The sequence below is a fragment of the Rana temporaria genome, chromosome 1 (assembly GCF_905171775.1).
Source record: "Rana temporaria chromosome 1, aRanTem1.1, whole genome shotgun sequence".
In the NCBI taxonomy this organism is placed as follows: domain Eukaryota; kingdom Metazoa; phylum Chordata; class Amphibia; order Anura; family Ranidae; genus Rana; species Rana temporaria.
This window is the reverse complement of record NC_053489.1, coordinates 62,305,115-62,328,007: the sequence shown is the minus strand read 5'-3', so window position 1 is coordinate 62,328,007 and position 22,893 is coordinate 62,305,115. Positions and strand designations below refer to the sequence as shown.

At 48.6% G+C, this 22,893-nt stretch overlaps 1 protein-coding gene across 1 annotated transcript in view; it reads left to right on the top strand.

Annotated features, from left to right (window-relative positions):
• Positions 1-22,893, top strand: part of RICTOR (RPTOR independent companion of MTOR complex 2) — a 214,684-nt gene that overhangs the window by 12,895 nt on the left and 178,896 nt on the right. The window contains 1 exon segment of the mRNA XM_040338626.1: positions 16,876-16,923. Coding sequence (XP_040194560.1) covers positions 16,876-16,923 — 48 coding nt within the window.

Sequence of the window (22,893 nt, the reverse complement as noted above, 5' to 3'; positions counted from 1 at the left end):
GTGGGAAGAATGCTCCTTACATTGGAGGTCAGTGGGAAGAATGCTCCTTACATTGGTGGTCAGTGGGAAGAATGCTCCTTACATTGGTGGTCAGTGGGAAGAATGCTCCTTACACTGGTGCTCAGTGGGAAGAATGCTCCTTACACTGGTGCTCAGGGGGAAGAATGCCCCTTACATTGGAGGTCAGTGGGAAGAATGCCCCTTACATTGGAGGTCAGTGGGAAGAATTTCCCCTACATTGGAGGTCAGTGGGAAGAACGCTCCTTACATTGGAGGTCAGTGGGAAGAATGCCCCTTACATTGGAGGTCAGTGGGAAGAATGCCCCTTACATTGGAGGTCAGTGGGAAGAATGTTCCTTACATTGGTGGTCAGTGGGAAGAATGCCCCTTACATTGGAGGTCAGTGGGAAGAATTTCCCCTACATTGGAGGTCAGTGGGAAGAACGCTCCTTACATTGGAGGTCAGTGGGAAGAATGCTCCTTACATTGGAGGTCAGTGGGAAGAATGCTCCTTACATTGGAGGTCAGTGGGAAGAATGCTCCTTACATTGGAGGTCAGTGGGAAGAATGCTCCTTACATTGGGGGTCAGTGGGAAGAATGTTCCTTACACTGGTGCTCAGTGGGAAGAATGCTCCTTACACTGGTGCTCAGTGGGAAGAATGCTCCTTACACTGGTGGTCAGTGGGAAGAATGCTCCTTACACTGGTGGTCAGTGGGAAGAATGCTCCTTACACTGGTGCTCAGTGGGAAGAATGCCCCTTACACTGGTGGTCAGTGGGAAGAATGCCCCTTACATTGGAGGTCAGTGGGAAGAATGCCCCTTACATTGGAGGTCAGTGGGAAGAATGCTCCTTACATTGGGGGTCAGTGGGAAGAATGTCCCTTACATTGGAGGTCAGTGGGAAGAATGCCCCTTACATTGGAGGTCAGTGGGAAGAATGCCCCTTACATTGGAGGTCAGTGGGAAGAATGCCCCTTACATTTTAGGTCAGTGGGAAGAATTTATGTATTCCTTGTTAGCCACAAAGAATATAAGTTCCTATGCAAACACTATTATTACTTTTTAAAACTAGCGGTGATCAATGTGCTGCTCATGGTCTGTGCTGCAAACAGAGCTGTGGGTGGGACCTGGCAGGCCCCACCTACTAAGGCTTCCTGCAGAAAACTACAGTAGGGGGCGGAGACAAGACCAGTCACCCTGCACAAGGAGAGAGAGCAGCAGTGATCAGTCTTTATTACAGGAAGATCTTGAACAGAGGTAGTGTTTCACATTGGATTACTGCACAGATCTGGGAGAAATACACAAAGCACACCGATAATACACAAGCCTCTTGTATTTGGACAATATTTGTTCGTCTCACAGTTCAACCTTAAGTTGAAAAAGTCTTTTTTTTTTTTTTTTTTTGCTTAGTTTGATTGATTGCAATAAAACTATCCCCTATTTTGTAAACGCTATAAATTTTGCGCAAACGAATCGATAAACGTTTATTGCGATTTTTTTTTTTACCAAAAATAGGTAGAAGAATACGTATCGGCCTAAACTGAGGAAACATTTTTTTTTATATATATTTTTGGGGGATATTTATTATAGCAAAAAGTAAAAAATATTGATTTTTTTTTCAAAATTGTCGCTCTATTTTTGTTTATAGCGCAAAAATAAAAACCGCAGAGGTGATCAAATACCCCCAAAATAAAGCTCTATTTGTGGGAAAAAAAGGACGCCAATTTTGTTTAGGAGCCACGTCGCACGACCGCGCAATTATCAGTTAAAGCGAAGCAGTGCCGAATCGCAAAAACTGTCCGGGTCCTTTAGCTGCCTAAAGGTCAGGGTCTTAAGTGGTTAAAAAAAAAATACCTTTACAGCCCCTTTAATGCATAAAATGTTAAAGATAAAAAAACTTTCTGCCTTTACAACCCCTTTCATGCTGCTGCATAGTTCTCCCACTGTCATTGTTTACTATGCAGCAAGTTTTAGTGCTGATTTTGAGATTCTTAACAAAGTTTGCTAATACTGTTGCATGGTATGTAGCTTCTCCACTTTCACTTGAAGTGGCTATGACTGACTTCCCTGTCTTGCCTGCTTTACAGAGCACTTCAAATCTTGCTCATCATTCCTTCCTCGATATTGATATACCGGTGTATAATATAGTCACAACAATCCTAAAAAACTATTTTGTGAGAAGGCAGAAGTTTTAATTTGTATTGTGGGATGTCAGGCCTACACAAACTGTGAGAGAACATATCGGGCCAGATCCACGTAGATAGGCGTAAATTTAAATAGGCGTAGCGTATCGTAGTTGCGCTACGCCGCCGCAACTTTGAGAGGCAAGTGCTGTATTCACAAAGCACTTTCGTCTAAAGTTACGACGGCGTAGCGTAAATGGGAAGGCGTAAGCGTGCCTAAATCAAATGAGGAACAGGGGGCGTGTTTTATGTAAACTAAGCATGACCCCAAGTAAATGACGCTTTTTTCGAATGGCGCATGTGCGCGCATGCTCAGTATCACGTTGAATTTTCAAATTAAATTACGCCCGCTCAATGCCTAGACGACGTGAACGTAATTTACGCAAAAGCCCTATTCGCGAACGTTTTACGCAAACAACGTAAAACGTAAAAAATTTGACGCTGGCCCGACGTCCATACTTAACATTGCATACGCCTCATAGAGCAGGGGTAACTATACGCCGGAAAAAGCCTTACGCAAACAACGTAAAAAAAAGCGCCGGGCGGACGTACGTTTGAGAATCGGCGTATCTAGTTAATTTGCATACTCTACGCGGAAATCAACGTAAGCGCCACCTAGCGGCCAGCGTAAATATGCACCTAAGATCCGACGGCGTACTAAGACGTACGTCAGTCGGATCTAGCCTACATTCTGGTGTATCTTGTTTTGTGGATACAAAACAAAGATACGCCGGCGCATCGTAGAACTTACGAGGCGTATCAATAGATACACCGCCGTAAGTTCTTTGTGGATCTGGGCCATCATTTCCATGTAGATAATTTCCCTGCTGAAAAATGAGCCGCGAGTCTCAATGCAGATATTTTCCTACAAATCTCTGCTTTACGAAGGCCCCACAGCGATTTTCTCCTTGTAGCTCTAAAATGCTCAACAAGCCAAATCCCATTCATTTCAATGGCCCCTGTTCACATCTGAGATTTTTGTCACCTGAAGCAAAACGCCCGTCGCTCAGAAAAATACATGAGCTTCTTTTTGGCTGATCACAAACCTTTTTGGCCCCATAGACTTAGACTTCAATAGAAGCGTTTTACGATCGTTTTGTTGCGTGTTTTCTGCTCGGACACCAGCTCTCCACCCCTAATTCCCTCTCCTCCCCCTATTGCTTTCTATTGGCTAAACAAAAACACCTGAAGCTGTAAAACAAAAAAACTAAAAAAGAGCCCTACCCCAAAAAATTAAACCTAGCGTGCGTTTCTATGATTTCTATATTTTCTATGATGGCTGAAATATAAGCCCTACCCCAAAATTCCACTTCACTTCCACGTCACAATTATGTGCCACTTTGTGTTGGGCTGTCGCGTAAAATCCCCATAAAATACATTTACATTTTTGGTTGTAACATGACAAACTGTGGAAAATTTCAAGGGGTATGAATACTTTTTTCAAGGCACCCCTATTATAGGCTTGTCTATAGGTACAAACAATACAAGGAGGTTTACTGCTTCTTTAAAGAGGGATTCCACCCGCGATTATTATAATTTTTTTTAAAAGTCAGCAGCTACAAACAGTGTAGCTGCTGACTTTTAATAAGGACACCTACCTGTCCTAGGCACCCGCGATGTTGGCCCCCCGAGGCCGACCCATCGATCCTGGAAGGTTTCCTGGCGCTGCCATCCTCACTAAGGGAAACAGGCAGTGAAGCCTTGCGGCTTCACTGCCCGTTTCCTACTGCGCAATGCCCGAATCTCGCAGTGTTTTCTGAATGGGCGGCTGCTCTTTGGGATACACACAGTTCCCAGAAGGCAGCATGCCCCATTACCCAGGACGAGGAACAGGCAGATTAGGAACTTCGCATAGCAAAACTGCTTTTTCTGGTAAGTAAAATTATTTTTTATTTTTTGTAGATTTTTGGTGATTTTTTTTTTTTCCAGGGTGGAACTCCACTTTAACCACTTCCATACCAGGTACTTACGCAGCTTCCCGCCCAAGCCAATTTTCAGCTTTCAGCACTGTCGCACTTTGAATGGCAATTGCGCGGTCATGCTACACTGTACCCAAACAAAATTGGCGTCCTTTTTTCCCCACAAATAGAGCTTTCTTTTGGTGGTATTCGATCACCTCTGCGATTTTTTTTTTTTGCACAACAACTAAAAATAGGCTGAAAATTTTGAAAAAAAATTAAGTTTTTATTTTTTTCTGTTAATTTTTTTGTAAATAAGTTTTCTCTTTCAATTACGGGCACTGATATGGCGGCACTAATGGGCACCGATGAGATGGCACTGATGGACATCGATGAGGTAGTACTGACGGGCACAGATGAGGTGGCACTGATTGGCGGCGCTGGTATACGACACTGATGGGCACACATAGGCGGCACTGATGGGCACACATAGGCGGCACTGATGGGCACACATAGGCGGCACTGATGGGCACACATAGGCGGCACTGATGGGCACACATAGGCGGCACTGATGGGCACACATAGGCGGCACTGATGGGCACACATAGGCGGCACTGATGGGCACACATAGGCGGCACTGATGGGCACACATAGGCGGCACTGATGGGCACTCATAGGCGGCACAGATGGGCACTCATGGGCGGCACTGATGGATACTTATGGGTGGCACAGATGGGCACTGATAGGTGGGCACTGGGCATGGATGGGCACTGTGGGGTGGCACTGATGGACACTGGGGTGGCGCTGATGGACACTGGGGTGGCGCTGATGGACACTGGGGTGGCGCTGATGGACACTGGGGTGGCAGCACTGATTTTTGTCAGGTTGCCAGTCAGTGCCCATTTGTGGGCACTGACTGGCATCTTTTTTCTTTATGCTTTTTTTTTTATTTTTTAGACTTTTTATTTATTTATTTTCTGCCATTTTTTTTTTTTTGCCCACCCTGGTGCTCCAGGGTGGGCATCCCTGGTGGTCCAGTGTGGCGATCCGAGGGGGGGGCTGCGCTGATAAACAATCAGCGCTAACCCCCCCTGTCAGGAGAGCCGCCGATCGGCTATCCTCTACTCGCGTCTTTCAGACGCGAGTGAGGAAGAGCCATCGACGGCTCTTCCTGTTTACATCGTGATCAGCCGTGATTGGACACAGCTGATCACGTGGTAAAGAGTCTCCGCCGGAGGCTCTTTACCGAGATCGGAGATGCAGGGTGTCAGACTGACACCCCGCATCACCGATCGCCGCGATGCTCGCCCCCACGGGCGCGCGCGGCATGAAATCCTGCAGGACGTTCTAGAACATCCTGTCAGGATTTCATAACCACTTCCCGGACGTAAATCGGCCATAGGCCGGGCGGGAAATGGTTAACCACTTGCTTACTGGGCACATATACCCCCCTCCTGCCCAGGTGAAATTTCAGCTTCCGGCACTGCATCGTTTTAACTGACAATTGCGCGGTCGTGCGACGTGGCTCCCAAACAAAATTGACGTCCTTTTTTCCCCACAAGTAGAGCTTTCTTTTGGTGGTATTTGATCGCCTGTGCGGTTTTTATTTTTTGCGCTATAAACAAAAAAGAGCGACAATTTGGAAAAAAAATACAATATTTTTTACTAGTTGCTATAATAAATATGCCAATTAAAAAAAAAACACATTTTTTTTTTCAGTTTAGGCCGATACGTATTCTTCTACATATTTTTGGTAAAAAAAAAAAAAAAATCGCAACAAGCGCAAAAGTTATAGCGCCTACAAAATAGGGGACAGAATTTTTTTTATTTATTTTTTTTTTTTTTTTTACTATGTACAAGGGACACAGATCGGTCTTCTCTCCAGAGACAGCACGCTGTCTCTGTGTGAGCCGGCAATGAGAGATGATCTCATATGTTTACATATGAGATCATCTCTCATTGGCCGCACAGATAGCATCACAAACGGCCACTCTGATTGGCCGTTCGCGGCGATCTGTAATTGGCTGTGTCCAAGGGACACGGCCAACACAGAGTTTCCCCGCTGCGCGCGCGGGGAACGCCCAAAGGGGCGGACGTCAAATGACGTCTAGTTGGATTTTAAGATTCGCGCTGTAGCCGTCATTCGGCTATAGCGCGGGTCTCAGGAGGTTAAGGGTGCTTTCACACTGGGGCAGGCGGGTGTTGACAGTAAATTGCCACTAGTTTTAGCAGTGCTATTTGGCCGCTAGCGGGGTGCTTTTAACCCATGCTAACGGCCCAATAAAGGGTTAAATGCACCGGTGTAGCACCGCTCCTGAGGCGTTTCGCCAGCGATGCTTATTCATTTTAATGGGCAGGTGTATACGCTGCCCCTTCACTGCTCCAAAGATGCTGATTGCAGGACTTTTTTTAACGTCCTGCTAGCGCACCGCTCCAGGGGACTGCAGGGGAGGTGTTTTTCAGGCGATTTACAGGCGATATTTTTAACCCAAAGGCGCCTGAAAAACACCTCATAGTGAAAGGGGTCTAAGTCTTACTGGCACCTCCATGCATCAGGAAATGTGGCGTGTTTTTGGGTGAGTGAAACTGCATAGTGCCAGAGCGCTATGTGTTTCCTTGTGAACGCGTTTAAAAAAAAAAAAAACGGGGTCAGGGACTTTTTCCATGTGGGAAACACAGGTATTCAAATTAATGTGCTGCTGTGTCTGCACAAAGTTGAGGGGCACTACCCGCACAGATGCCATTCTAGACTAAGGCAGGCCATAGCCGGTGCCATATGACATGATTCCTCCATTAACACAGACACTGCAGACTGAAGAATCCCTCTTGCCTAGCAATTGTCTGGACGCCGTCCCCGCTGGGAGAAGACAGTGATTATTGCTAGCGGCTATAGCAGTCGCTAGCAATAATCGCAAGTGAATCCGGCAGGCTGGTTGTACCCAAAGTTGATCGATCAACTTGGTACATTGTCTGACCACTCAGGGTTCGAATCTCGGGCCGGTTCCTGCTGAGATTCGAACCGTCTATGGCCAGCTTGCTGATTTTATATATTGCAGGGATATCTCACCCTCCATCCTTGTTTGCATTTCCTCCCTGTGTTTTTGTAATGGTAAAATACATTGTAACATATTGTCTCTGGGCTGTGTGTTTGTGTAGGCCCAGGCTTGCTTACAGCATGAATATATCAGATTAGTCTGTCGGATTTTGTCAATTGCTGTTACCGCTTACTATAGGCCTGCCTGTTTTTTTCATTCAGAGTTGTTTACACTGGAAAGAAGTAGCGAGCACCCGCTGTACAGTCTAGCTTTGAGCCCACTTCCTTTTAGTGGGGAGAAGATGCTTTCAAAACATGTTTGTGGTAGAGGAACAGAGCCAGGGCTTGAAGTGACAGTGACATCAAAGTACTGCCCCCTAGTGACCGTCCCGCTCCGGCCAGTTGTCACTTGGCTCATTACAGATGCTTCAGGTCAGGTTTCGTCTGCTGGCTGTCGGTGGGCACCATTCTGCTTTGTGATCTCAGTGTGATAAATGTTGTTTACGTGGTGAAACCTGCCCGTAAGGTTCAATATTTAACCCGTATTTTGCCACTTGTAAGCAAATTCCCGATTTAGTGATTTGCATGATTTTCCTCACAAGCTCAGGTAAGAAGCGCAGTACAGGAGGATGCCCCTTGTCAGCAGTGTGGGTGGAGGGCAGTGCTGCATGTGGTGTGAAGAGGACTCTCTGCATAGAGAAGGGGAAAAAAAACAATATTCCACTCTTCCCGTCAGATCATCCACCTGACTTTGTCCTACATTACAGATTAAAGTGATACCGTAGGTTCAGGTTTTTTTTCTCTTATAAAATAACAAACATGTCATACTTGCCTCCACTGTGCAGTTTGTTTTTCACAGAGTGGCCCAGATCGTCGTCTTCTGGGGTCCCTTGGCGGCTCTCGCGACTCTTCCCCACAATAGATAACCCCCTCTGGGAAGCTCTCTTCCGAGGGGGTTATCTTACAGGTGCACTCCCATGTCATACACTCGGCGTCCAAACTCTCTCCCGAGGGGGTTGACTTACGGGCGTGCTCCCGTGTCATACACTCGGTGTCCAAACTCTCTCCCGTGGGGGTTACCTTGCGGGCGTGCTCCCGTGTCATACACTCGTGTCCAAGCTCTCTCCCGAGGGGGTTACCTTATGGGCGTGCTCCAGTGTCACACACTCGGTGTCCAAGCTCTCTCCCGTGGGGGTTACCTTGCGGGCGTGCTCCCGTGTCATACACTCGGTGTCCAAGCTCTCTCCCGTGGGTGTTACCTTGCGGGCGTGCTCCCTTGTCATACACTAGGCGCCCAAACTCTCTCCCGAGGGGGTTACCTTACGGGCGTGCTCCTGTGTCATACACTCGGTGTCCAAGCTCTCTCCCGCGGGGGTTACCTTGCGGGCGTGCTCCCGTGTCATGCACTCGGTGTCCAAGCTCTCTTCCGAGGGGGTTAGCTTGCGGGCGCGCTCCCGTGTCATACACTCGGCGTCCAAACTCTCTCCCGAGGGGGTTACCTTACGGGCGTGCTACAGTGTCACACACTCGGTGTCCAAGCTCTCTCCCGAGGGGGTTAACTTGCGGGTGTGCTCCCGTGTCATACACTCGGCTTCAACTCTCTCCCGAGGGGGTTACCTTACGGGCAGGCTCCCGTATCATACACTCGGCGTCCAAACTCTCTCCCGAGGGGGTTACCTTACGGGCGTGCTACCGTGTCACACACTCGGTGTCCAAGCTCTCTCCCGAGGGGGTTACCTTGCGGGCGTGCTCCCGTGTCATACACTCGGCGTCCAAACTCTCTCCCGAGGGGGTTACCTTACGGGCGCGCTCCCGTGTCATACACTCGGTGTCCAAACTCTCTCCCGAGGGGGTTACCTTACGGGCGTGCTCCCGTGTCATGCACTCGGTGTCCAAGCTCTCTTCCGAGGGGGTTAGCTTGCGGGCGCGCTCCCGTGTCATACACTCGGCGTCCAAACTCTCTCCCGAGGGGGTTACCTTACGGGCGTGCTACAGTGTCACACACTCGGTGTCCAAGCTCTCTCCCGAGGGGGTTAACTTGCGGGTGTGCTCCCGTGTCATACACTCGGCTTCAACTCTCTCCCGAGGGGGTTACCTTACGGGCAGGCTCCCGTATCATACACTCGGCGTCCAAACTCTCTCCCGAGGGGGTTACCTTACGGGCGTGCTACCGTGTCACACACTCGGTGTCCAAGCTCTCTCCCGAGGGGGTTACCTTGCGGGCGTGCTCCCGTGTCATACACTCGGCGTCCAAACTCTCTCCCGAGGGGGTTACCTTACGGGCGCGCTCCCGTGTCATACACTTGACGTCCATAGCAGCCGAGTGTATGACTCGGACCCGCCCCCCAAGCGGCTGCATCATTGGAATTGATTGACAGCAGCAGGAGCCAATGGCTGCGCTGCTATCAATCTGTCCAATGAAGTGCCGAGAAGCCGTGGGGAGAGCAACGTGGGATCGCATTCACGGAAATTCGGGGCTCAGGTCAGTTAAACACAGCAAGGTGTGTTGTTCACCTTAATGCATATGATGAATTAAGGTGAAAAAACACGAAGCCCGGGTCATCTATGTATATTGAAGGGATTTTAACAAATGGTGCTATAAACTGCCATTTTATTTTTTTTCGTTCTGAATGAAAAAAAAAACCTGACGGCTCAGGTTGAACCCGCTATACTAACAATCCACTGTTAGTCCAGCGATCTCCCTTGCTGTTCTGTTGTGTTCTGACAGGGGGACGCCAGAACACACCGCTCGGCAGACCTTTTTCCATCATGCCCTATCAACAGAAGCCAGCAGAATGATGAGCGTCTATCGGACCGGCTGCAGCACACACCGGTCAAATTTCAGCCAGTTTTCATGGAATCGGCCGATGTCACCAGACATTCAGCCCGTGTGAATGGGGGTTTAGGCATGCCATAGACAATGCACATTTCTTCCCTGCAACCAATAAATTCATGTAAATGGGGCTGCGCCAAAACCGCCCTGCAAGTACCGTATATGAAATGCATGTGGTTGTGGCATGGTAGGTTGGCATTTTGATGTTTAAAACAGCAGGTTGCTTTTTTGCTTATCAGTGGGGCCGCAATAATAGCTGTACGTGGAAGGCGGATGTAAACCCAATTCATGAACTTTGAGCTGGGCACATATATCTGCAGTGTTTTGTTATCTCTCTTTGATGAGAGTGTAGGCAGAGCAGGTCATTAAAGGAGAAGTGTGTTTTACCCCCCTTTTATACTGACCTAGGTGGATGCTGCATCTGTCCCCCGGCGTCTCTGCACTGAGGACCGAGTGATCAAACACCGACGATGGCTCGGATCTCGTCAGCATCTCTCCTGCTCTGCTCCACCGCGCTCATTGGAGCGCTGAGCTGTGGAGAGGGGCAGGGAGCGGCCATCTTAGCGAGGAGCTGAGAGGCTGAGACATCCAACAGTCCAGGCACTTGGCGGATCTAAAGTTTCAGAGTCAGGATGACGCGGTGCCTGGACTGCTCTGTGGGATGTCAGTGAAAACGGGTCAAGGGATGTCTGCTGAAAACGGGTCAAAGGAGTGCAAAATGATTTGCACTCCTGTGACCCAGAGGAGAAACCCAGCCTAACAAACTTGAGCTGAACGTCTCCTTAAATTTGAATGGGATGCTTTACAAAAAGTCCCTGACGCATGGAACAGCACCGCATATTCCGATGCGTGGAGGTGCCATTAAGATTTATGGGGCGATATTCCTCCTATTATACCAACGATGGGGCGCTATTCCTTCCACTGACCCCCAACGATGGGGCGCTATTCCTTCCACTGACCCCCAACGATGGGGCGCAATTCCTTCCACTGACCCCCAACAATGGTGCGCTATTTCTTCCACTGACCCCCCAACGATGGTGCGCTATTCCTTCCACTGACCCCCAACGATGGGGCGCTATTCCTTCCACTGACCCCCAACGATGGGGCGCAATTCCTTCCACTGACCCCCAACAATGGGGCGCTATTCCTTCCACTGATCCCCAACGATGGGGCGCCATTCCTTCCACTGCCCCCCAACAATGGTGCGCTATTTCTTCCACTGACCCCCCAACAATGGGGCGCTACTCCTTGCACTGACCACAAACGATGGGGCGCCATTCCTTCCACTGACCCCCAACAATGGGGCGCTATTCCTTCCACTGCCCCCCCTCAACGATGGTGCGCTATTTCTTCCACTGAACCCCAACGATGGTGCGCTATTTCTTCCACTGACCCCCAACAATGGGGCGCTATTCCTTCCACTGACCCCCCAACGATGGGGCGCTATTCCTTCCACTGACCCCCAACAATGGTGCGCTATTTCTTCCACTGACCCCCCAACGATGGTGCGCTATTCCTTCCACTGACCGCCAACGATGGGGCGTTATTCCTTCCACTGACCCCCAACGATGGGGCGCAATTCCTTCCACTGACCCCCAACAATGGGGCGCTATTCCTTCCACTGATCCCCAACGATGGGGCGCTATTCCTTCCACTGCCCCCCAACAATGGTGCGCTATTTCTTCCACTGACCCCCCAACAATGGGGCGCTACTCCTTGCACTGACCACAAACGATGGGGCGCCATTCCTTCCACTGACCCCCAACAATGGGGCGCTATTCCTTCCACTGCCCCCCCTCAACGATGGTGCGCTATTTCTTCCACTGACCCCCAACAATGGGGCGCTATTCCTTCCACTGACCCCCCAACGATGGGGCGCTATTCCTTCCACTGACCCCCCAACGATGGGGCGCTATTCCTTCCACTGACCCCCCAACGATGGGGCGCTATTCCTTCCACTGACCCCCCAACGATGGGGCGCTATTCCTTCCACTGACCCCCCAACGATGGGGTGCTATTCCTTCCACTGACCCCCCAACGATGGGGCGCTACTCCTTCCACTGACCCCCAACGATTGGGCATTGTTTGCTCCTACTTATAACAGGGCATTTTCTACTGTCGCTGACTACAATTTGGGTCCCCCTAAAGTGTAAGGCTGGGTTCACACTTGTGCGATGCGAAAATCCTGCGAATCCACTGCGAGTTCCAGCATCGCACCTGACTCGCAGAGCAGTTCACACTGCCATATGCAAACTGCTTGGAGTGTCAATACATTGTTAATGACACCCCCATTTCAGCTCGCATATCGCACTGTGAATTGACAGTTTGGACATGAATCGGATTGCGTGGGTGTGAACACCCATGCGATCTGATTCCGGTGTGGACCAAAAAAGGGGTCTCGCGCGACATTGATGCGAATGCGATGCAATATCAGCCATACTGTATGGCTGAAATCGCATTGCACGGACTTTGCATGTGATTTGCACTGCAGTGCGAATCTCATGCGATATTGCAGAGCGTACAAGTGTGAGCCAGGACTAAAGGACAGTAAACTGGCCCTTTGTTTAGAAAGTTTTGAGACCCCTGCTCTAGATCTCAACAATCGAAAACTAAAAAATAACAAAACTTTTATTTCTAGTCAAGTAATATACACATTTGTGATCTCATAGTAGCGGCATGAGATAAACAGCTAAAGTATATAGAACAATTTTTTTGGGTCAGTTTTCCTTGTGAAAAAACAAATAAAAAATCAGGAGATATGAACTAAAATTCTGAAATGTATTTAGGATTGGAAATGACGTTTGCACTGTTGCTGAGCTTTTTGTGCGCGTTTCCCTTTAATCTCCATGTAATAGTCCGCTTCCAGAACAATGGCAATTGTTGCAGCACACGTATCCTTTTATTTCCCACAAGGCCGTGTGTTGGGAAGTTTTGTTTTTTTTTGAAGCAAAGGATGAGTCACGCCGGAGTCTTGCATTACAGCACTGTTGTTAGTCATTACTGTAAGAGTTTTCTTTCATTTGGTCATTTGATTGCACTTCTCCATGTGGTGTGTTCATGGTCTGATATCAGAGCTCTTGTTTGTGATGACGGAGATCTGCCCTGTAAGGCTGCTTGTATGGAAGAGTTTACCGGCAGAGATAATCCCTTAATTCTGGAAATATTAAACCTTGTTGTTCTGTTTGTAGAATGTCCTCTCTCTTCCAGTGCAGGAGGTCGGCTCCTTGCAGGTGATTCTCTGTGGTGCAGACTGGTTTCTGAATGTCTGCGCCTTCAAGGCTGAAATCACATGATAACTGTCACATGAAATTCTCATTGCACACGTGTTCTTCATGGGTTTACTTAAATAGAAAGAAAATATAATCCAAGTTATAAAACTGGGCAATTCAAACAGCAAAAGGTGAAATCATGCATAAGCAGAGAGTACTTCCACTGTTTATCTGCAAATCAGATCCAGATATGTAGGACTTTATATGCAAGTCCTGACCTCCTCCGTCCGACCCTCATCCTCCTCCTCCGTCCGACCCTCCATCCTCCTCCGTCCCTCCGTCCGACCCTCCATCCTCCTCCGTCCGACCCTCCATCCTCCTCCGTCCGACCCTCCATCCTCCTCCGTCCGACCCTCCATCCTCCTCCGTCCGACCCTCCATCCTCCTCCGTCCGACCCTCCATCCTCCTCCGTCCGACCCTCCACCTCCTCCGTCCGACCCTCACCCTCCTCCGTCCGACCCTCATCCTCCTCTTCCGTCCGACCCTCACCCTCCTCCTCCGTCCGACCCTCCATCCTCCTCCGTCCGACCCTCCATCCTCCTCCGTCCGACCCTCCATCCTCCTCCGTCCGACCCTCCATCCTCCTCCGTCCGACCCTCCATCCTCCTCCGTCCGACCCTCCACCTCCTCCGTCCGACCCTCCACCTCCTCCGTCCGACCCTCACCCTCCTCCGTCCGACCCTCATCCTCCTCTTCCGTCCGACCCTCACCCTCCTCCTCCGTCCGACCCTCCATCCTCCTCCGTCCGACCCTCCATCCTCCTCCGTCCGACCCTCCATCCTCCTCCGTCCGACCCTCCACCCTCCTCCGTCCGACCCTCATCCTCCTCTTCCGTCCGACCCTCACCCTCCTCTTCCGTCCGACCCTCCATCCTCCTCCTCCTCCGTCCGACCCTCCATCCTCCTCCGTCCGACCCTCCATCCTCCTCCGTCCGACCCTCACCCTCCTCCTCCGTCCGACCCTCCATCCTCCTCCGTCCCTCCGTCCGACCCTCCATCCTCCTCCGTCCGACCCTCCATCCTCCTCCGTCCGACCCTCCATCCTCCTCCGTCCGACCCTCCTCCGTCCGACCCTCCATCCTCCTCCGTCCGACCCTCCACCTCCTCCGTCCGACCCTCCACCTCCTCCGTCCGACCCTCACCCTCCTCCGTCCGACCCTCAACCTCCAACCGTCCGACCCTCATCCTCCGCCGTACGACCCGCATCCTCCTCCGTCCGACCAGCATTCTCCTCCGTCCGACCCGCATCCTCCTCCGTCCGACCCTCTTCTTCCTCCTCCGTCTGACCCTCATCTTCCTCCTCCGTCCCTCCTCCTCCTCCATCGGCCCTCACCCTCTTCCTCCTCCATCGGCCCTTGCCCTCTTCCTCCTCCTCCTCCATCGGCCCTTGCCCTCTTCCTCCTCCTCCTCCTCCATCGGCCCTTGCCCTCTTCCTCCTCCTCCTCCATCGGCCCTTGCCCTCTTCCTCCTCCTCCTCCATCGGCCCTTGCCCTCTTCCTCCTCCTCCTCCATCGGCCCTCGCCTCTTCCTCCTCCTCCTCCATCGGCCCTTGCTCTCGCCCTCTTCCTCCATCGGCCCTCGCCCTCCTCCTCCATCGGCCCTTGCCCTCCTCCTCCTCCTCCTCCTCCATCGGCCCTTGCCCTCTTCCTCCTCCTCCTCCATCGGCCCTTGCCCTCTTCCTCCTCCTCCTCCATCGGCCCTTGCCCTCTTCCTCCTCCTCCTCCATCGGCCCTTGCCCTCTTCCTCCTCCTCCTCCATCGGCCCTTGCCCTCTTCCTCCTCCATCGGCCCTCGCCCTCTTCCTCCTCCTCCTCCATCGGCCCTTGCTCTCGCCCTCTTCCTCCATCGGCCCTCGCCCTCCTCCTCCATCGGCCCTTGCCCTCCTCATCCATTGACCCTATTTTTTAGGGTCTCTGCTAAATACATATATAGTTTTTGGGCGTTCTATGTAATTTTCTAGCCCAAAAAAAAAATATGATTTTTACATGTAGGAGCCAAGTGTCAGAATTGGCCTGGGCTTCAAGTGGTTAATAAGTAATAGAAAACAGTCACTGTATGTTCTATGTGCGCTGTCCATACTGCAATGCAGGTGGGAAGTGCAATGAGTTGCGGTAAACATGCTGCCGAGGTAAGCACTGCATGTCACAACGCACCGTGCTGCTGTGCGGAGACATGAATGAAGCGTCACTTTGTGTACTTCCTATAAAGTTTTAAAGGGGTGAAAGAGTGTAATTCACTGAAATGCGCATCACACCGCCCCCACACCGCGGTTCTCTGCAGTTGTAAACTGACAGCTGCCCAAACATTTAAAGCGGAGTTCGACCCCCTATATGCCCCCCCCCCCCCCAGGTGGGGAACGGGTACATGTTTTTGACCTGTTTTACTGTTTGACAATGCCGCAGAGCCGTTCCTCAGAAGTTCGACTCCCCTCCTATTTCCTTTGCTGCCAGGTAGAGCTGCATGATTAATCGTCAAGAATCGTTATCGCGATCTTTTTCCCGTTGTGATTCTTGACACAGGGTTTCATGATCTTTGACATGAAAAGAGTTTTCTCTCTGCACTTTGTTATGCAAAGAATTTCCTCTCTGCTCTCAGCCAAAAGTCAAAGTCTGGGCAATCTGCCAAGTTTTGAAAACATTCTTTATCAGTGGAAAGTCATTGTATCACATTGACTTGTACATCAAAGGAATAAACTTCTGTATGTAAATTAGGAACGTTTAACCACTTAAACACCAAACCTTTTTCTGACAGCTCTTTTCAAGTTAAAATCATTATTTTTTTTTGCTAGAAAATTACTTAGAACCCCCAAACATTATATATATTTTTAGTAGAGACCCTAGAGAATAAAATGGCGGTTGCTGCAATATTTTATGTTGCACTGTATTTGCGCAGCAGTCTTTTTAAATGCAATTTTTTTTGAAAAAAAATAGCCAGTAAAGTTAGCCCATTTTTTTTTTTTGTATAAATGTAAAAGATTATAGGCCGTGAGAATCGTGAGAGAATCATGATCTTCATTCTAAGCCAAAAAAATCGTGATTCTCATTTTGGCCAGAATCGTGCAGCTCTACTGCCAGGCCAGTTACAAAGCGCAACTCAGGGAAGGCTTTTTTTCCGGTTTCTTTTAATGTGAATGGCAGCACCTGAGAGCTGATCCGAAAATTGTCTGGGGTGCCCACATGTCCAAATCTTCAGGCCTCATGCACACTGGACATGGGGTGCGCCTCTGAAATGTGTACCCTGTATTTTGTGCATGTCCATGCACTGTGTTTATGGCCTTTTGTCAGTTGTATTTTGTGAGTACCCACTTTTACACAAACCTTTCTTATTAATAAATTATCTCTGGTAATGTACTATGTGTTTGCGCGCTCGCATTTCTGTTTTTCTTGTAGTTCCTTTCGGATTACCCCATCTGAGGAAGGCAACATCCACCTAATTTTGGGATACCATATATACCGTTCACACCTCCATTTTATCTGATATCTGTTAGGTCACACCTTGGAAGACCTATTAGCGCTGGAAGTGACTGTGTTTTTTGTATTATTTATGGTGCACTGATCTTCTCGTGTGTGTTTAAAAATCCTTCAATAAAAATGTATTGATGCAGAGATTTCACTTAGTTCCTACCACTAATTTTCTTTTTTGTTTCCTTTTTAATAGGGCGGAATGACAGCGGGGAGGAGAACGTTCCAATAGATCTCAGCAGAGGTAAATATGAGAACAAGTGGAAAAAATGTACTTTTTGTAAGTTTTGTATATTGAAAGGACACACTGTAAAGGTCTGTATTTCATAGAGACATCATAAATAAGTGCGCCGAGTGCCAATCTCTGTGAATCTTCATTCAGATTGGCTTTTGCATTGGATGTTATAGTAACTTGAACTGTGGATGGGTTTTTCAGGTTTGAAGAGTAACTCCACATTTGCCAAAAAAAAATATTCCCATCTATGTGCATTGCAAGAAGTTTAACAACACACTTTGTTGCAGATTCCTATCTTTTGTTATTTTGAAGAAATAGTTGTTTCTCTGTGGAAAGTGAAGCGAAGGCCTCTTTCACACATACGGACCGTTCGTTCGTTTTTCATCCATCCTTTGACGGATGAAAAACAGACATCAATGCATTCCTATGGAAAAACGGATGATCATCTATTTTCACCCACTTCTGTCAAAATGTGTTCTTTTGAACAGTTGAAAGCCCTATTTTTCATCCGTCAAAAAAAACGGATCGAACGAAAAAAGGATGTTAACTAAGGCCCCTTTTGGATGTACGGATCCCGTGAGGATCCGTACATGTCTTATCCGCTTGCTCAGCGGGGATTGCTCTGTTGATCCCCGCTGAGCCGGCAGATGACAGGGACCGCCCTGTCGGATCTTCTCTATGGGGTGATCGGATGAACATGTACCGTCTGTCGTGTTCACCCAATCCGATCCGCAGACAGATGGAAAAATAGGATTTTCCTCCGTCTGCAGAATCGGAGCATGAGATCGGGTGTCAGTGGATGTTCATCCACTGACACCCGCTATCCCATAGGGATACATGTATGTCCCTTTTTCATCCGTAAACGGATGGATGCAAAAACAGACTTATGGTCCACAGGTGTGAAAGGGCCCAAATAGTCAGTTTTTCATCCATATGAGCTGAACTGATGAAATGAACGGTCGGTATGTGTAAAAGGACCCTAATGGGAATGGTTTTATAAATATCAATCCGCTGCTGCACATGCAGTGCTTTAACAAGGAAAGTGACAGGCTCTACATCCATTTAGATGTGATTTTCCTTTTGGGAAATTTTTCTTGCAGGGGGATGCCTGAAATGTGATTTCTACGTTGGGGATAAGGATGAGCTCCAGCGTGTTTGCATGGTACACGTTCAGAGCCCACCAGGAAGTCTGCACAGCGCTGCGCTAATCACAGCCAGGGAGACATTTCCCGATGCTGGGCTGCAGAGATCGGGAAATGTCTCCTTGGCTGTCATTAGCGCAGCGCCGTGCAGACTTCCTGGTGGGCTCTGCACGTGTGCCATGCGAACACGCCGGAGCTCATCCTTACTTGGGGATAGGTGGACAGTCAGACATGCCATATCACTGTGGTAGAGTCCAGAACATTTAAAGAGTAACTGCACTTTTGTTGAGAAAAAAAAATAACTTTCCCCTCTGGATGATCTATGTATAATTCAGGGATTTTAACAAACTTTGTTGCAGATTCCTACCTTTCGTTATTATGAAATGACTATTTGTTTGTCTGTGCTCATGTGAAAAGTGAACCTATATGGGAGTGGTTTTGTAATCATCAATCAGCTGCTGCTCCTGCAGAGCTCTGAAGAAAGTGTCGGGATCTGCATCCCTTTTAGACGTGATTTCCCTTTGGGAGTTTCTCACCAACATTTTTTATTTGGATGCTCAAAAATCTAATTTCTATCTTTTTTTTAAATCAAGAAAAAGGTTTATTAATGCAAAAAATAGTAAAACAATACTTTAGGATACATACACAGACAGTATCAATACATTCAGGGTGATCATATGCCATATTAAGAGAAAGGCAGGTAAACTTCGTGCAATTATAATTACTTGAGCTAAATCAAACATGTGAGGAGCTTACCCCCCCTAGACAGCAGCCAAGAAAAGCCAGAGTCTACCTGTACTTTGGATATAATATTATTCAATTTGCATCCAGGCCGTCTATCCTATGTTACCCTACCCTCTCATTACAATAATTGTTTAACCTACCCCACCATAGTGCAAGCAATAACATTTACATTTGTAACAATCACATTGATTCTTAAACCACCTCCTGGTTCTGAATCCCTCGCCCCACACTCTGCTCCAAGGATCAAAAAACTATTTGAACATTATTCATCCCACACTTTGCCCGCCCATCTCTACTCATAACCTACCTCTTTATCCCTGCAATAGCCTTTCCATAATCAATTGCGTGGGTCCCAGGCCTGGAACATCCAGCCAGGGTTGCCATAATGAGTAGAATTTCTTAAGAGCATTTCTATGTTGGTATGTGACTTTTTCCCTTATCAGTAGATTATTTACCAGCTTTACCCATTGACCCTCTGAAGGCACTCGGGGAGTAATCCAATATCTGGCGATGGCCTTGCGAGCAACATACAGTAGTCTAAGTACGGCTGTATGGCCACTGGGAGACAGCGAGGGTACCTCGAGGCCACCCAGCAGACACACCACCGGGTCATGAGGCAACGGAAAGCCATACGCCTGGGATATAGTATCAATAACATAGTTCCAGTATCGGAAGAGTTTTGGACACTTCCACATCATGTGTAATAAATCTCCCTCCTGCACATTACATTTTGGGCATATTGGGGAATCCCGTATACCCCATTTATGTAGACGAGTGGGTGTTCTATATACTCTATGGAGGAGAAATAGATGAGAAAGTCTGTGTTGCGCCGATACCGAGACCAGTGGGGCAGAAGTCAAACACAGCTCCCATGTATCCCCATCGATGGGACCTAGGTCCGATACCCACCCTTTCCTACATGGTAATACCGATGCATCATGAGTTACATTAAGCAGTCTGGAGTATACTAGGGAAATCATGCCCTTCTTGTCTACATTAAAAAGCACATCATTATGAAGGGGGTGCCTCACTAGCAAAATTGGAGATAGCCTGACTTCCCTCTGGGCTGCATGTCTCAGTTGTAAGTATTTATAGAACTGAGTTCTGTGCAGACCATACTCTTCCTGCAGATTAACAAACGATTTGAGGGTTGGGCCACTAAACAATTGTGTGATATAGTGTATACCTGCATTTACCCAGGTCCTGAAGCCTTCTAGTTTAAAAAGTTCCCTGTAGTAGGAATTTTTCCAAATGGGAGTAAAGGGGCATACCCCCCTGACATTGAGACTGGAACGAACGTATTTCCACAGCGTATTCAGCAGCACCACCGTAGGTAAGGTCTGGTCCAGGTGTGTGAGCCCTGCTTCCAAGTAAGACACCGCCGGTAGCATTGACCCCGATGGGAGTAGTATGGCTCGTATTGGGTCTCCGAGGTCTACCTCCCCCCAGTCTCCTAGATGCTGTATTTGTGATGCTATAAAGTAGTAGCGAGCATGAGGGACAGCTAAACCACCTTGGTCCTTGGCTAGTTGTAGTGTGGTAAGTTTTATACGTGCCACCTTGCCACCCCAAATTAAATCTCTGAACTGGGCATCTATCTGAGCAAACCACCTGTGGGGAATCCAAATCGGGGTATTGTGGAAAACATACAGAAGCTGGGGGGCCCACACCATTTTAATGAGGTTCGCTCTGCCTGTAACTGATAGTGGAAGTTTTTTCCAGGACGCACATTTCTGTCTGAATTTTTGTAGCAATGGTGCCAGATTCAAAGAGAGATATTGGGAGGGGTCTGGCGTGACCAGAATTCCCAGGTACTTAAACTCATTTACTACCACAATATCCCTGGCGCAGTCAGGCAGGCTGTCTGTTAGGGGGTCTAGAGGCATAAGTACTGATTTGTTCCAGTTAATGCTGAATCCTGATAGTTCGCCGAAGCCTGCGATCAAGGACATCGCATTCCCCAGCGATTTTTGAGTGTCACCCAAATACAGCAGTGTGTCATCTGCGAATAGAGAAATGACATCCCGCCCTGCACCCCTGATGAAACCTGTAATGTCGGGTGAAGCTCTCATATGTATTGCCAAGGGCTCTAGGGCTAGGGCAAACAGCAGGGGTGACAGGGGGCACCCCTGCCGCGTGCCCCGGAAGAGCCTGAAAGAGTCAGAGACCTCCCCATTAATTCTCATTCTTGCAGTCGGGGCGCTATACAGTAGTTGAACCCATTTTAGGAAGGATGGTCCCACCCCAAATCTATGCAGAGTCTCCCAAAGATAAGGCCATTCAACACTATCAAATGCCTTGGCCGCATCTAGAGAGAATATAGCTCTATTGCCTGGGTTGTCCACCGGCACCTGTATATTTAGGAATAGCCTACGCAGGTTTTGTGCTGTGGACCTCGTAGGGATGAAGCCCGACTGATCCCTATGTATTACTTGATGAATACATTTGGAGAGTCTGGTGGCCAGAACTCTAGCCAGCAGTTTAATGTCAAATGTCAAGAGAGAGATCGGTCTGTAGGAGTCTGGTGAGAGAGGATCCTTACCAGGCTTCAACAGAACCACAACCAGGGCCTCATTCATAGACGGGGGTAGAATTCCAGTTTCAAAAGCTGTATTATAAACTTTTAGTAAAATGGGGATGAGTTGCTCAGAGTATCTGCAATAAATCTCAGAGGGAAGACCGTCAGCACCTGGCGCTCGCCCATTATGTGCCCGCGCCAGTGCCTCCAGAAGTTCCTCACTAGTAAGGGGAGCATTAAGCATGGCTACATCCGACCCGGGAAATTTTGGTAGCTGATATTTATCCAAGAAAGAGTGCAACTGTTCACTGGTGGGGCTGACCTTAGATGAGTATACGTTTTGGAAAAATTCTTGGAAGCAAGTTATAATGGAACGTGTGGAGTGGCATAGTGTCCCCCCCGCATCCGCCACCACTGCGATATGAGAAGGGGGTTGCTGTGATCTAGCCAGGATCGCCAGCATATGACCTGTATTTTCTCCCTCCTCAAAGTGTCTCTGTTGTAAGAAGAACCTTTTGTTTTCTGCAAGTTGAAACGATAGGTCCTTAAGCATGGTATGGGAGGCCATCCACTGTCTTTTTATGCCATCATTAGATGGGTCTGCTACATAGGCTGCCTCTGAGCTGCGAGCTTCCTCTAACACACGTGTCTCCCATTCCTTAGTGCCCGATTTAATTTGGTTAATAGTTCTAATAAATTGGCCCCTCATAAAGGCTTTAGCCGCATCCCACACCACCTGAATGTCCGCCGTGCCTAAGTTATCCCTAAAGAACTCACTAAGTAATGCCGGGATTGGGTCTGGTTCCGGAATAAGAGACAACCAGAACGGGTTGAGTTTCCACAGTGTTTTACCTCTTCTTTCACCCAGGCCCAGATCTACCGTAAACGGGGAATGATCGGAAGTGTGTCTCGGGTGATATGCCGAGTTCCGTACTAATGGTAGTAATAGACCATTACCGAAACCCATGTCTATTCTTGACAATCCCCCTACAGAAGCTGATCTGCAGGAATAAATTCTAGTATCAGGGTTATGCAGTCTCCAGACATCAAACAGGCCTAATTCCTCAATTAAACGGGCAAAAGGTGTGGGACCCTTCCTATCATGCCCCCCCTGTCCCGCACCAGTCTTAAGTTTGTCCTTCTCGTGATCCATTAGGTTATTAAAGTCCCCTAGTATTAGGACTGGAATACCAGGAAGACAGGCCACAAATTCAGCCAGTGTTTTCAAGACATTAGATGAGAATGGTGGGGGGATATACACTCCCGCTAACACACATTTAACCCCATAAAGGGAACAATATAAAAAGACATATCTGCCCTCGGGATCTATCTTAACATTTATAAGTGTGTACTGGGTACCACTACGGATCAGGACACTCACTCCCCTCGAGTAAACCGTATGGGTAGAATGATATTGGTGGCAAAATTGCCTAGTTGCCAGTTTTGGGGTAGAACCCGGGGGGAGGTGAGTCTCCTGTAGACAAATTACCTCAGCGCCCAATCTTTTAATGGTGCGCAGTACCTCAAGGCGCTTCACAGGACTATTCAGGCCTCGGACATTCCACGACAGACACC